The sequence below is a fragment of the Sorghum bicolor genome, chromosome 3 (genome assembly GCF_000003195.3).
Source record: "Sorghum bicolor cultivar BTx623 chromosome 3, Sorghum_bicolor_NCBIv3, whole genome shotgun sequence".
In the NCBI taxonomy this organism is placed as follows: Eukaryota; Viridiplantae; Streptophyta; class Magnoliopsida; order Poales; family Poaceae; genus Sorghum; species Sorghum bicolor.
This window is the reverse complement of record NC_012872.2, coordinates 40,396,496-40,410,250: the sequence shown is the minus strand read 5'-3', so window position 1 is coordinate 40,410,250 and position 13,755 is coordinate 40,396,496. Positions and strand designations below refer to the sequence as shown.

The 13,755-nt window shown below is 44.7% G+C and overlaps 1 protein-coding gene across 2 annotated transcripts; it reads right to left on the bottom strand.

Annotated features, from left to right (window-relative positions):
- On the bottom strand, positions 346-2,995 carry LOC8069599 (methylsterol monooxygenase 1-1). 2 transcript variants are annotated; one of them, XM_002455647.2, is made up of 5 exons: positions 2,532-2,995; positions 2,051-2,373; positions 1,792-1,939; positions 808-840; positions 346-714 (listed from the first exon to the last, which is right to left on the bottom strand). In XM_002455647.2, exons 1-5 carry the CDS (start codon positions 2,859-2,861, stop codon positions 667-669), a joined length of 882 nt encoding a protein of 293 aa, XP_002455692.1. In that variant the 5' UTR covers positions 2,862-2,995; the 3' UTR covers positions 346-666. The 2 variants fall into 2 exon arrangements, with proteins under 2 accessions (XP_002455692.1, XP_021313345.1); XM_021457670.1 differs by having other exon boundaries at positions 346-720; positions 2,532-2,961.

The following is a 13,755-nucleotide window of genomic DNA, read 5'->3' as shown; positions in this document are numbered from 1 at the left end:
CTAGCGCTCGTCGAGACCAAGGTCCTTGCCACCGACCTGGAATGGCTCTCTAAGGAGGTTCCTGTCCCCAAGTGTCACATCGGTAGTTTCGAGTCGGCTGAGGAGACCAATCTCGTCCCGATTGACCTCAACGAGCCCTAGGGTAAGGCACTGAAGATCAGCGCTAACCTCGAACCCAAATAGGAAGAGTGCTCTTCAACTTTCTGAGCTGGCATTTTTATATCACCATTGGAATAGAGGAAAATATCTTCTTTCCTGTGAAATGATTTCGGTTCTACAGGGAGCCATAGATCGTTAGTTATTTGGTGGTGTTAGTTTTCCTACGGGTGCGTAGCGCCATAATGCTGTCACTGGAAACTGCTGAGCTATTCATTGCTTACAAAGTACTATGAAATTCGGGATGATCCACAAAGAGTAGAGCTAGGGAACGTAGGTTACATTACACAATATACGGAGAGACATACACACACAAAACAGGAAACAGATAACAACGGTATATTTTGTTCGTCGACCAATCAAGAGCCTCTGCAGTAAATTGGTATTATTTATTGAGTAACTCTTATTTATTTGAAAATCTTCCCTCCGGCCGAATAGGACGAGTAATAGAATAGTCTTGGTATGCTCAGGCACAAAAATATCTCGGTCCTTTCTCCCTTTGTCGAATGTCTAGTAGTCGCCTCCTTTCTCCGCACTACATTCTGCTAGATTCTTCAGCTGCTCCTTAGTTATTAAAATTTGAAAATATAAACATCATACGCAACAAGACCACGATTATTCAAAAGACAAATATTAAAGGTACGCTAATACCTTCTCTTGCTTTAGCTTGTGGTATCTGTAGCCCTGAAAAAAAATATAAGTATATACACTTAATATGTGGGACAGTGCTATTGGTAGTACCTCTCTTCTGTCCTAAAAAGACAGTTGTTCAAACAAGGTCTAGTCTTAAAATCGTTTTAGCAATGAATCTGGACATCTAACTTTTTAGATGGAGTGAGCACATATAATAAGTGCTTGGATTTACTTGAGAAATCTCATATACATACATTTATCTTTCAGAAGAGCTTTCATATAATATTATTCCTTTATATCTGTCTCCTTGTTTCATTTGGTAACACATCGCTATCTCTTTTATCAAGTTCTTGTTACGTAGCATGCTACTTTCTCTTTGTTGCTGACACCTGGCGCATCCATGGCGAAAACAAATGGATGACACATGTGAACCCTTACATGTCTATTTCATCTTTCGTTTGTTGTTCGCCTCTAGTTTGTACCGTTGTGCTCTACTAGTATGGCTTAGATATTTGTGCTCTGTATATATATGTTTTGTATACATGATGACTTAATTATCAGCTGGTTATTGTTGAAATATTCCTTGTGGTAAGATTACGAGTATTATTGTTGAATATTTGGAGAGGAGGTCTGTTTTGGGGATCTGTGGGACTCCTCTTAAAATAGATATTTAACTGAGATATTGAAATAAAACTTATGGAGACACGACATAGCAACACATTATCTATGGATAATATGTGGGCTTGGTAGAAGCTTAATTACATTTTCAAACCGTCTTTTTGTGTAATTAATATTCATATTTTTGCATGTGACACTGTATGTCTTAATATAAATATGTATAATATAGTGTATAGGCTTGTTTTTTAAACCTTTGTTTTGAGGTTTGTAGAAGGAAGGTTTTTTACGTACTATTATATTCCACCCTAACAGAGGGGTTCTCACAAATGTATATATATTAACGTACAGTAATTAGTATATGTAAGCAAGCATATGTATACTTACTTTGTCTGTCCTATATATATAATCGCAGTAGGTGAAAAGAGGAGCAAAGTTGCTTTGACTACGGCCTCCTGCGTAGTGATGATAGTCATGGTATGCTGCCCCTCCATAGAATGGAATCAGCCTGGAAGGGCTGAATGGGAAATGGTAACTGCAAATTTCAGCAAAGATTTGTAATTAACATTGTAAGCACTTGTCACGGTTACCAAACTGAGAAGCTTTACGTTGGAACTGTGTCCACGTAGAGTATGCATGTAATCACCCGCTGTGCGTGTTGATGCCCTCAATTAGGCGGATGGAGAACCATAGCCATTGTGTGGTGACGTGGCATGGCACGAGCACGGGGCCGGCCAAGGCGGGGATAGAAAGGACGACGTTCTCGGCCCAGTGGCTATATGACATGGCGAAGCCTGTTGGAGCCGTAAACTCGTGGTGGACGCGGTGGATCTTTCGGTAGCACCACTCGGTGTGCAGAAGACGGTGGATCCAGTAGCTGAGGTAATCCTCCACGAGGGAGTATACCACTATCTGTGCAATCGTCTCCCTGACCGACGGCAACGGCAGCCCCATTCGAGTCCTTAGTATCTGGTAGATACAAACATAGCACAAATATAGGGCATCATCAAATGCAGATCGACGACCTATTCATTCTGTTTACAATTTTAAACATGTCCATTTATGTAATAAAGAACAATATATAACATTTGTTCTTTGGTTATGACATGCATTCAAGAAAAGAACACCTTGGCGAGCGCAGGATAGCAGACGAACTGAAGGGCAACGGCGAGGGGAAAGATGCAGGCCGCGTCCATGTAGCAGCTGAGGGAGGCCGCCGGAGGTAGCCGTACCCGGGGTTGCAGCTTGTACGGCAGCACGACCGACGGAGCGAACTGCTCGAGGACCAGGAGGGGCAGCGGGGCGATGGTGTATATGACGAACAGGATAAATGTAGTGTGGCAGTGCAGCCAGGAATCTGGCATCACCGCCGAGTACTGGTACCACGCCGCTTCGGCCCACGTCATGGCGCGCCCCAACGCTGCCTCAGCCTCCGCCGCAGTCGCGTAGGGGATCATCTAGCTACCAAGCCTGGTCCTCAGGCGACCTGCTGTACGTGTGTGTGCTAGTACTTGCTTCACGCGCGGTTTTCTTGTCTAAGCAACTATGGCCGCTCCGGGTTTGGGGGCTCTGGGTGCTTCTTTATACCGGGGCTTTGTTTAGTTCCAAAAAAAATATTCATAATGGATATTGTAGTATTTTCATTTGCATTTACAAATATTGTCTAATCATGGACTAACTAGGCTTAAAAAATTCGTCTCGTAAATTTCACGTAAACTATACAATTAGTTATTTTTTTATTTATATTTAATGCTTTATGTATATGCCGTAAGATTCAATATAACGAAAAATCTAAAAAATTTTGCAATTTTTTTTTTGAAAAATAAACACGACAGATCATCTGTCACTCTGACATGTGGGCACCTGAATACGACATGGAAAAATTACGTAACAGAAACATTATATCTTGATCTTTCGAAAATTATTTTCCAAATTGGAGCATAAATAAAAAACCTATAAATGTTACTCGAAAGAGACATTTTCACTCTATATGTATAGTCGATATAGGGCCTTGTTTAGTTCCGAAAAGTGAAAAGTTTTCGGTACTGTAGTATTTTTGTTTGTTTGTGACAAATATTATCTAATTATGGACTAACTAGGATCAAAAGATCTATCTCGTGATTTACAGTTAAACTGTGTAATTAGTTTTTGTTTTCATTTATATTTAATATTTCATGCATGTGCCACAAGATTCGATGTGACGGGAATATTGAAAACTTTTTGGTTTTCAGGGTGAACTAAACAAGGCCTAGATACAAAAGGCATCTGGAATCATCAATTATCGGTGAATTTTTCTGAAAAAAAAATTATTATAGGTGAATTCAGAATGTAATATGTCTACATGTACAGATGGTACTCTGGGCACCACAATTAATCTAAAATCAAGAAAATATATTCATTCCCCTTTACTTGTGGTTGCTAGAAGAGGGGTTATAAATAAAGTAAACAAGAAAATCGAATACGTACACCTAGCCCCCGCAACACGTGCATGGACCACAGCATATTCTTGTCCTATACAATGTCAATGTCCATCGCCATGTGACAAGCCCACCTGGCAAAAACACTGTTCCGATTTTGCCTGATATTCACCGCACAATTCCAGTGATATTATTATTTTTTTCTTCAATGAATTTTGCTCTTCGTTCTTGTTTGACATTCACCAACAAAAATGCAGCAAGCGATTAGGTACTCAGTGCCATGTAACGGTTTTTTTATCCTTTAGGGCATCCGTAATGTACTGATCTCACCCTGGTTCTATATGATGATTTGATATTACAGATTATAATGAACCACGTATATAGGACCAACCATAGATCTACAAGTGATCCTCATATAAATAAAGAAATCATCTGGTCTCTTTCCACCCCAACCGTTTGGCCTCCTCTCTTATAGCTGGCCTCTTTCTACTCTCTCCCATCCTCTCGTATGGCAAGGACAAATACAAAAATATTTATAACTTATACATATATTTGGATACATCAAAGTTTGGTGCTCAAACACATAAAGTTAATTAGAAGAGTATATCCATCATCACACATCATATATACATCAAAGTTTGTTTCTGTCCTCTAATAACCCTCTTTAGTAAGTTTGAGCTTACTAATCTCTATTAGCACTCGGAACTGTGGCCTGGATAATTGGCTTTCATCATCATGATATTTGCCTTCACGTGGAATGATATGCTTCATGACGAACAAGCAGATATCCTCAACTATGTTGTCTAAAGCACGTTCGTCCATGCGCTCCGCCGTCCCTTGCTTGTATACCTACAAAGAAAGTTTAGAAACATTATATATTTTATGACTTCCAACTTTAATGTCTGAACTCTATAATGGACTATTACTTATATTACCTTGTCACGGTTCCTTTCATATCGTCTGTTTTCTCTCATATTCTCGCACATGTAGCAGCCACAGAGGACAGATAAGGGTGGTTGCTTCATGCACTGTATAACAGAAGAGTGGTTATTTAATTATAGTTGCAACCGTGGTCGTATGTGTATGATTTATATTCATAAGAGTAAATTTTTATATATACCGGCCAGTTATGTATAACCTCCAACGGTTGTCCTGGCCTGTTGGACTCGCACTTTCTATGATTTATCTTATAGAACCTGTATGCCCTATGATCTCAAATAGAATCACTATGTTATTGTGAAACTCTCACTGTGCTTAAGTATGCATGCATAGCTTGACTTACAACTCTAGCAGTTTGATGAATGGAGCATAGCTTTCTTTCGCGTAATCTGTGGAGTCTAGTACCAACACCCTTCCCATCCTTGGGATAAATGATGAAGCATATCCAGTGGTTCCAGCTCGAATAAAATCCATGATGCATTTGTGCATTCGAATAGTTTAGATAGATATTTGTAAACTCACACTTACCTAAAGTGGTACGAGGCCACCACCGCTTTCCTATCTTGAAACATTATTAGTGAATGTCCAATATAGAAGGCGTATTTGGCTTCAAAATCAAGTTTCAACTTTCAGAGTTTCTCATCCCGTTCTGCACCTTTCAAACCCTGTACCTCTGTGACGGCATTCCCGATCCGGAATGTGTGCCGATTTTCCACTATATCTATTGGGTAGAGATAGCCATTTCTTTTTCGACACAATAATAAAGTCCAAACCAAAATACAAATATTGTTGATCATTTAACATTCTGCAAGGTAGAAGCATGTCAGATATTGAAAATTGATGCAAGTACAATGTGTGCAACTATGTAACACTAACAATGCAAATGCCGTTATGATCTGTACATCTAGCATCTTGTGGTTCATCAGTGCCCACATGTCATGGAATGTAAGCATGCATTTGTCAGTACTCTAGCTGAGAAATGCTATTTGTGGTAAGCGCATACTTATGGTGTCGATGCCAGTAGAAGAGGCTCTCATGTACCAATCATGAAACCATTCTATACCACTTGGTTTCTTTATAAGTTTGGCCCGACTGAGTAGAGGCTTTCCCCACACGTACTTTTTAGGGATATGCTTGTAGTCTTCTGCAGTTGGCACCTTGAATTTGACAGGAGTTATGACCTTAGGCGCCTGCACCTCTGACTTTGCTAGCTCAGAAATCTCAGGCTCTTGTACTGTGCATTTCGAAGCAATGCCTGACAAAAATCTCACTTGCCCAGCTGATTTTTTCTTCGGCTCGTATGGTTAAATCAACTTGGGTATCGAAAATACTTTCTTTTTTGGCACCTTTGGCGGCTCACTTCTTGGTTCTGGATCTTTGAGCTGTGTGGAATGGGTGGAATTGAATGGTGGTGGAGATTGTGTTGACTATGGGGTAGAAAGATCATGGAGAGGAGATGGTTGATGGACAGGGAAAACATGGAGAGGTGATTTTGGTGGGTCAAAAAGAGACTGGGAGGTGAAGGCGCTGGGTTAGGAAGAGGATCGACATGAGCTGATGACTCCTGGGTGAGTGGCATCTCTTGAGAGGGTGGTGGTGGCTCCCATAGTTGCACGTCCCTCTGAGGCCAAAGGATGAAACTGTTTATCGTCTATCCTAGTTTCACAATGTTCTCGGGACCAGGGATGTCTAGAATCTCGTCCTCATATCCTTCGACCATGGTTGATACCTCTACTCTGCAGTAGTCTTTAGGAATGTCAGCACCATGGTATTAAGGTCCTCCTTGGATAGCTTTGCCCCTGGCTACTTCCCTTGTACGATGATTGTTAATCTCATATCTTATGAGAAGGGAGCAAGGTGTAGAAGTAACAATGTCGTTGTTGATGGTTCTTAAATGCCAAATTCAACCATCAACTAAACATGGAAAGGGATCAATATACACCAAACACCAAGAATTAGGGTTTTTTCTGACAGAATTCCACGAGTTTTGGTGTTTGTCTATTTCTGCAGGGGGTTATCAGAAAATATGGAAGGAAGGCCCACACGTCGGGTTTACATCAAGATAATTACGTGTGCGGCAATTTTCCTTAACCTAGAAGAGTCTAGAAGCCACGGGAACAAATGGGAAGGCTGAACGGGCCTGAGGGCAGGGCGCCCGCCCTCCCCCCTAGGGCGCCCGCCCTACCTCAGGAGCCAATCAGGCTCCATGTCTTGGATCGTGCTCCACCACCACTAATGATCAAGGAAAACCGTGAGATTAAGGTCGGTTTGATCCGTCGGCCCACGTTCATTTGATGGGGCTATATAAGCATGGCCTGTCCACCCTAGGAGAAGAGGAAAAATCATTATCAGAGGAAGCCATCAAAGTTACGGTTTAGGAACTTCTCTCCTACAGAGAATTAGAATTAGCTACTCCCAATTCCTTCAAGTTCTATAGGATTGATTAGATAGAATTAGAGAAGTAGAGCCTAACGCTCTGGATTTCGGATCTTCGTCAATAAAGATTGGTATTATTTCATATCTTTTTCCACGACTTTATTCTAATTGCATTATGTCTCTATTTATTATGTTCTTAGTTTGCTCTAGTTCTATATTTGATATAGTTATGATTGATAATGAGTTTATGTACAAGTTTGCAACACACTTAGCTCTTGACACATGGGTGTTAGGTGGTTTGATCACATGTGGGCATGGTGCTTAGATGTTATTTACCTGCAAATGTATCCTATTGGTCGGGTCGTGTGGTAGTTCGTGATGGTGACAGCTTCTTTGATTCTTATATAGTCCACCCTCCATTAGTAGGACGGGTAGAATTTGTATTGCGGAGTAAGTCTTGCTATGTCCTGATTTACTTTAGCAATGTTCCTTGTACATGAATGAAGAGTCTTTTGTGCTATATATGATCTTGTAGATGCCTAGAGTAGATTCTGACTTAGTAGATAATAGATACTTAGAATCCATTCTCTTGCTAGTCCGACGTCATCTTACATTTTATGTGGAGTAGTGAATTTCTAATCGCTATGTTATTTACCCATGAGCTTATATTTCATTATCTTTATTTTTATGGCTTACCCCCTGCCAAAGCAAGTGACTGGGTGACGAGTTTCTCATTAGTAATCATGTTCTTGCAAGTTTATCTCTAGTCTACGCCTTGATAGATTTTACCCCTATTTTCACTTTCACCATTGTCTTAAGCAAAATTATAAATAACGATACCCAGAATACTTTTTTTGGTGAAATGCTACAATGAGGTATTTTATCAGTGCACTTGCAGATAAAATAGATTATTTTCTAGAGAGCCTTCATATTCATGAATACCTTAGTACACTCTGGCACCATGCTGGGGATGACAACCTAGTATTCAAGTGGTGTTAGCAAGTGTCAACAAGCATTTCTGGTGTCGTTGCCGGGAAACGGTAAGGAAAGTCAGGAAATCTGTCAAGGTTACACACATAAATATTAGACTAGACTATGGAGAAATAATTGCATGAACAGCTACTGTAAAAAATGAGAAATCATAACAAGGCACCTCTGCTTTGGCAGGTTCACCCTGTTGTTTTTCTATGTTTATATTTTTATACAGGGTATATCAGGATTGACTTTGGTACATTCAACTCTTCATCATTAGAACCGAAGCAATCAAGAAAGAAGAAGCTAGCCACCAATTTTTAAAGCTATGGCACACAGACCCTACAAGAATTCTCTGCTCCAAGTCTTGAGAACATTCCAACTGGTCCAAGATTTGAAGTAGAAGAAGGAGCACCCGAGTTCGAGCTCAAGTCAATTCAGTGGAAAGGCACAATCAGCACTTGTAGAATTTCTTAGAGATTGGACAAAATCAATGGAGTTGACAAAGACGTCATACTGCTTTGCCTCTTTCCATTCTCACTAGAAGGAAGAGCGAGGAAGTGGTTCTACACCAATCAAGAAAACATCAACAATTGGACGAACTTGTCAGATGCCTTTCTAGCAAAGTTTTTCTCTATAGGCAAAACAGCTGCCTTAAGAGGAAATATTGTCAGTTTCCAATAGCAGAAGACAGAAACCATTCGAGAAGGATGGGAGCATTTTCAAGGATACATATCAGATTGTCCTCACCATGGAATGGCTAGATGGTTACTTATGCAGACCTTTTACCATGGATTAACTCGGAAGGCTCGTGAGTGCCTAGATGCATCTACTAAAGGATCATTTTTGGAGCTTACAATTGGAAAAGCAGAGACACTTTTGGATAAGATAGCAGAAAACCAAAGCCAGTTCCAAGAAAAAACTCAACATTGTCATCAAACCAAAGAAATACCCGAAGAAGTAAATGCACTATCAACCAAGATGGAGAATTTGCTCTATTGGATTGACCAGAGGGCCAAATACAAAGAAGATCAGAGGGCCATTGAGACAGCATACAAATATTGTCGACGAAAGCTAGTCGGCAGTCTACCTTGGGGTATACCCACGGTAGTAGTTTATCGGTAGATGGTGTGCAAGCTACAAACTTGATGGTGATGCGAGACACGGACAAGCTTTTTATGCAGGTTCGGCCACCGTCTGGGCGTAATACCTACGTCCTGCGTCTGGTTGTATTGATTTGTGTTAAGATAATAATGTGTCCTAGGGGGGTCCCTTGCCTCTCCTTATATAGTCCAGAGGGCAGGGTTACAGATCCGGAAACTAATCCTAGTCGGTTACAATTGCCCTAGACAGTACGATATCAATTCCTTATTCTAACCGACTAGAATCCGGCTTGATCCCCACGTCTTGTTTCCTTGCGCAAAACTTCGAGCAGTTGGATCAAGCCTTGGACTGTCTTCGTGATGGGCCAAGCCTCCTGGCCCAAGTCCAGCCGTAAGGGTATAGGGGTTTATACCCCCACAGCTAGTCCCCGAGCACCATGTATTGTGATGTAACATGCCGTCTTGAGCTTCTTCGACCAGTGAAACTTGACATCTTCAATAAGTAGCAAAATTACCCAAGCAGATGCGACGATATTTCGCCCAACTTCAAGATCGATCGTTGAGGAAGCAGGTTGTTCGAAGAATGCATGGTGCTCTTGAGAGAAAAGTTTTCTTCCCTACTGAAGTGTGCCCACTTTACTTTTCGGAAAATCCTAGATTATCGAAAAGCAAGCATGTTCACCGCAAGGTGAAGTGTGCCCACTTAGTCCTCGAGCCTGGTGGTAGGTGACGTAGGCACGTGGTGCGAGGGTCAAAAAGGGCTTCGTAGAAATTCCAAAACTGAGATGCATCGCCAGATGCATCGTACCGATGTAGTCCCCGAGCTTGCTGAAGGCGAAGTATGAGCCTTGTAGCAAGGTCTAAAAAATTGAATTTACCAGTCCCCGAGCATATCATGCACTTCTGCGACCGAATAGACTAATCGACCAGTCCTAGAGCTTGTAAATTTATCGGTTGGTCGACCAGTCCCCGAGCGTATAGTGCTCGGTGGTCGGTACAGTTCCCAGACTCTCAAACTGGCAGGCTGGTCGACCGGTCCCCAAGTCTATGGCACTCGGTGATCGGTACAGTCCCCAGGTTCTCAAACTGGCAGGCTGGTCGACCAGTCCCCGAGCCTTTGGCACTCGGTGGTTGGTACAGTCCCTAGGTTCTCAAACTGGAAAACTGGTCTACCAGTCCCCGAGCGTATGGTGCTCGGTGGTCAGTACAGTCCCCAGGTATGTCATACACAGTCCTTCAGTTCTACTTGTCTTTTAGAAAAAGCATCTCGCCACATTAATGTGTGATGTGACAAAGCATCCTGGTGTATTGTCAGACGGTTGCGTAAAAAGGTGCGCCTGGTAACTGCGTAGTCGCTCTTTGCGTGGTTCAAGAAAAAAACCACCAATTATGCAGAAAGGCACCATATTAACTGCCGGTAATTTATTGAAAACCGAAACGCCGCATCTGCCGCAGGGTTCGCCCACTTCCCTAGAATGCGGGAAGTGGAAGAGGTGAAGCTTTTGTTATAAAAGACTCAATGCAGCACACATGTTCTTTACCCTGCCTTCAAACCTTCTGCTCTTGCCATTCCTGCCTTCTGCGACTTGCATCTTTAACTTCAAGCTCAAAGTCTCCCCTACGGCGTCAATGGCGAAGAGTGACTCGAAGAAAAGGGCCGAGCTGATGGCAAAGGAGTGGAAGAAGTCCCAGAGCAGCACGAGGTCCCTCGACGACCTCGTCGGAATGGGTCTGCTTCATAACCAAGAACTCGGTGGTTGGAGGGCGCCGGAAGGGGAAAGCTAGCCGACCCCCGTGCCGGTCAGATTGCTATTTTTGAAGATTTCTTCAAGAGGGTCTTTGGGATTCCTGTCCATCCTTTCCTCCAGGGCCTTCTTCTTTACTATGAGATCGGGATCTGCAACTTGCGCCCGAACTCTATTCTCCTCATCTCCACCTTCATTCAATTGTGCGAGGCCTATGTTGGAATAGAGCTGCACTTCGACCTCTTTCGTTATCTTTTCTATCTGAGGAAGAAAGGGGCAAATGGCTCCAAGATTGCAGGTGGAGTATACCTCAACGATGGGATGAAGAACCGGTACCTCAGCTGCCCGTGGAACACTTTTTGACCGAATGGTACAAGAAATGGTTCTACATCAGGGAAGAGCCGGGCAGCGCCACATTCTGCAACGTGGGCTACATCCCTGAGAAGAGGGTCAGCTGGACGGACCGCCCAGAATTCCCCGAGATGAGCCTGATCGACTGGTCCCGCTTAGACGGGCCTGGAGTGATCAGGAACTTCATTGTGCGTCGGGTGATGCCCTGCCAGAGGAGGGTACACTCGGCGTATGAGTACACAGGGAGCTAGGACCCAACCAGGATGAGCCCTGAAGGTCTGGAGAAGACGGAGGTGCAGCAGCTGATGAACGAGGTGTTGAACTTAACAGATGACAACTTCGTTCGAAGCAGTGATCAGATGCATGCCTTCAAGTTGGGACGACCAGCCCCCAAGGTAAATAGATATTGTTATTGACTAGTACTGCCATGTGAATACTGTTTATTCTTAGTTGATGACTTGTCGTTGATTCTATTGCAGATTGGAGACGTTGACCGGTGCACAGTGTACGTGTTACTGGGACCTGGTATTGAAAATCCTGCGGGGATGGACCCGCCAGAGGGCGATGCGGCTCGGTGTCCTCAATACACTAGCAGTGAGGAGGAACAGAACCGCCCCGCCCCGACCACCGAGGACAGGGTAGCGGGGAAAAGGCCACTAGCGGTGGATCCATCCCCCGCGGAGGCGCTGCCAGCGGAGAGCAGCCAAGCTCCGAAGCATCGTCGGCTCATCAGGATCGTCGACGACGTCGACGAGGAAGAGGAGGCCGCGCCCTCTTTGGTCCGAAGGTCGCGCAGTCGTCCGGACGTCGTGCCGATCACTAGCGACCGGGCGACTAGTGACCCCCCTGCCCCACACACCGAGTCGACGCGTCTTGGGGCGACAGAGGCGGCAGCGGCGACCGGTAGGACCAGGAGGAGGGTTTTTACAGCCACACACAGGCGCTCCGATCTGTAAGTTGAACAATCTCTCTTTGACGCTTCCTCCGATTATTATTTTATATTTTTTGTGTTGTTGCGGCAGCTTTTGACATTGGTAAAATGTCATATTTCTGTTAGTGCGGCGTCTGACATTGATCCTGACAACGTCGCTGGCCAGAGGACAGCCGAGCCGGCGGTTGTCATCGATGACGCAGCGCAGCAGGCCGCCCAGGAGCAATCCGAGGAGCAGCCCACGGCGGTGACCGCGACTGAGAGTGCCGAGGAGCACCCGGCTCCGTCGAGGACCGGAGCGAGCACCCCTATAAGGGATGATGAAACTACGAGGACGCCTTCCCCGTGCAGTATCGCGGAGGAGGAAGACAGAGCTCCGACTCCCCCGCCGTCTGAAGGGAGGAGGGTCCCAACTCCACCCCGAGCAGAGACCTCTTCACAGAAAGGCTCCCCTAGCCGGGATCAGGATCCAGTAATATCTGTGACCACGGCTGGGGGTAGCGCGGAGGGCGAGGAGACCCGGGCGGCCTCCGACGACGAAGTAGAAGAAATCCAAGGTCGTCCCCATGATGGTCGCCAACACGTTTACGTGTGGCGCCAACGTGGGGACCATTTCATTGGTCATGAAGAACTCGCGGAGACGGATGAGGCAGTGAGGGTGGAGCATGCAGCTAAGCGTCTTGTTGACAAGGTTAAGGTAAGTGGTCTTGCACTCTGCTCGAGATGTATATGCACTGTTGCTTATTTTAATGCGTGATTCCTGTAGGGCGCAATGAAAACGGCGAAGTACTGGAAAAGGTGCTTCGACCAGATTGAGGGGATCATGGCCAAGAACAAGGCCCTATCTGTAGAAGTAGACCATCTTCGGTCGGAGGCCGAGGAGAAGGCGGCCGAGATGGGTGCTCAGGAAGAGTGCATGCTCGATCTCAATCGGCGGTTAGCCGACAAGGATCGGGAAAGGAAAGGTCGGTCATGCATTCCGAGCAGTTGTATATAACCGCGTAGTCATTTTTGTTGACCAGAAATTGCTCCTACAGACTTGAAGGAGGAGGTTGTGCGCCTTCGACAAGAAAAGGAGAGGCTCGACTAGGAGCCTGCTGGCGCGGTGGAGGCCGGGCGTCGAGCTGGTGAGGAATTAAGCAACAAGAGTCGGGAGTTGGCCGGTGAGGACCGTGTTACCCTCTTTTTTGAGTACTCAATCGTTCCTATTCTTGTGTGTACACTGACGTCCTGCTTGGTTCACAGTGCTCAAAGTAAATACCAAGAAGCACCTCGACGAGCTGATCAAGGACCGGGACTCCTGGAAGGCCAACTGCATCAAGCTCTAGAAGGGAGTGGCCCTGGTTCTTGACTTGATCAGCCTCGAGCTCCATGAAGACCAGCCCCACGCACCGAAACTGACCCCGGTAGAGAAGGCGCAGCGAGCATGGGACTGGCTTCAGCAGTTTGTTAAGGACGCTGAGGAGTTTGCCGGTGCGCATGTCCTCAGCATGGTGCGCGCCCACTACCCTTTGGTC

What these genes read in the sequence shown, in the direction of transcription:
- LOC8069599 (XM_021457670.1), bottom strand. Translation starts at nt 2,861, where the DNA reads ATGATCCCCTACGCGACTGCGGCGGAGGCTGAGGCAGCGTTGGGGCGC. An exon ending in ATATATATAGGACAGACAAA is followed by an intron (nt 841 to 1,791) that starts GTAAGTATACAT and finishes ATTTTTTTTCAG; the next exon opens with GGCTACAGATACCACAAGCT. An exon ending in ACAAGCTAAAGCAAGAGAAG is followed by an intron (nt 721 to 807) that starts GTATTAGCGTAC and finishes TTAATAACTAAG; the next exon opens with GAGCAGCTGAAGAATCTAGC.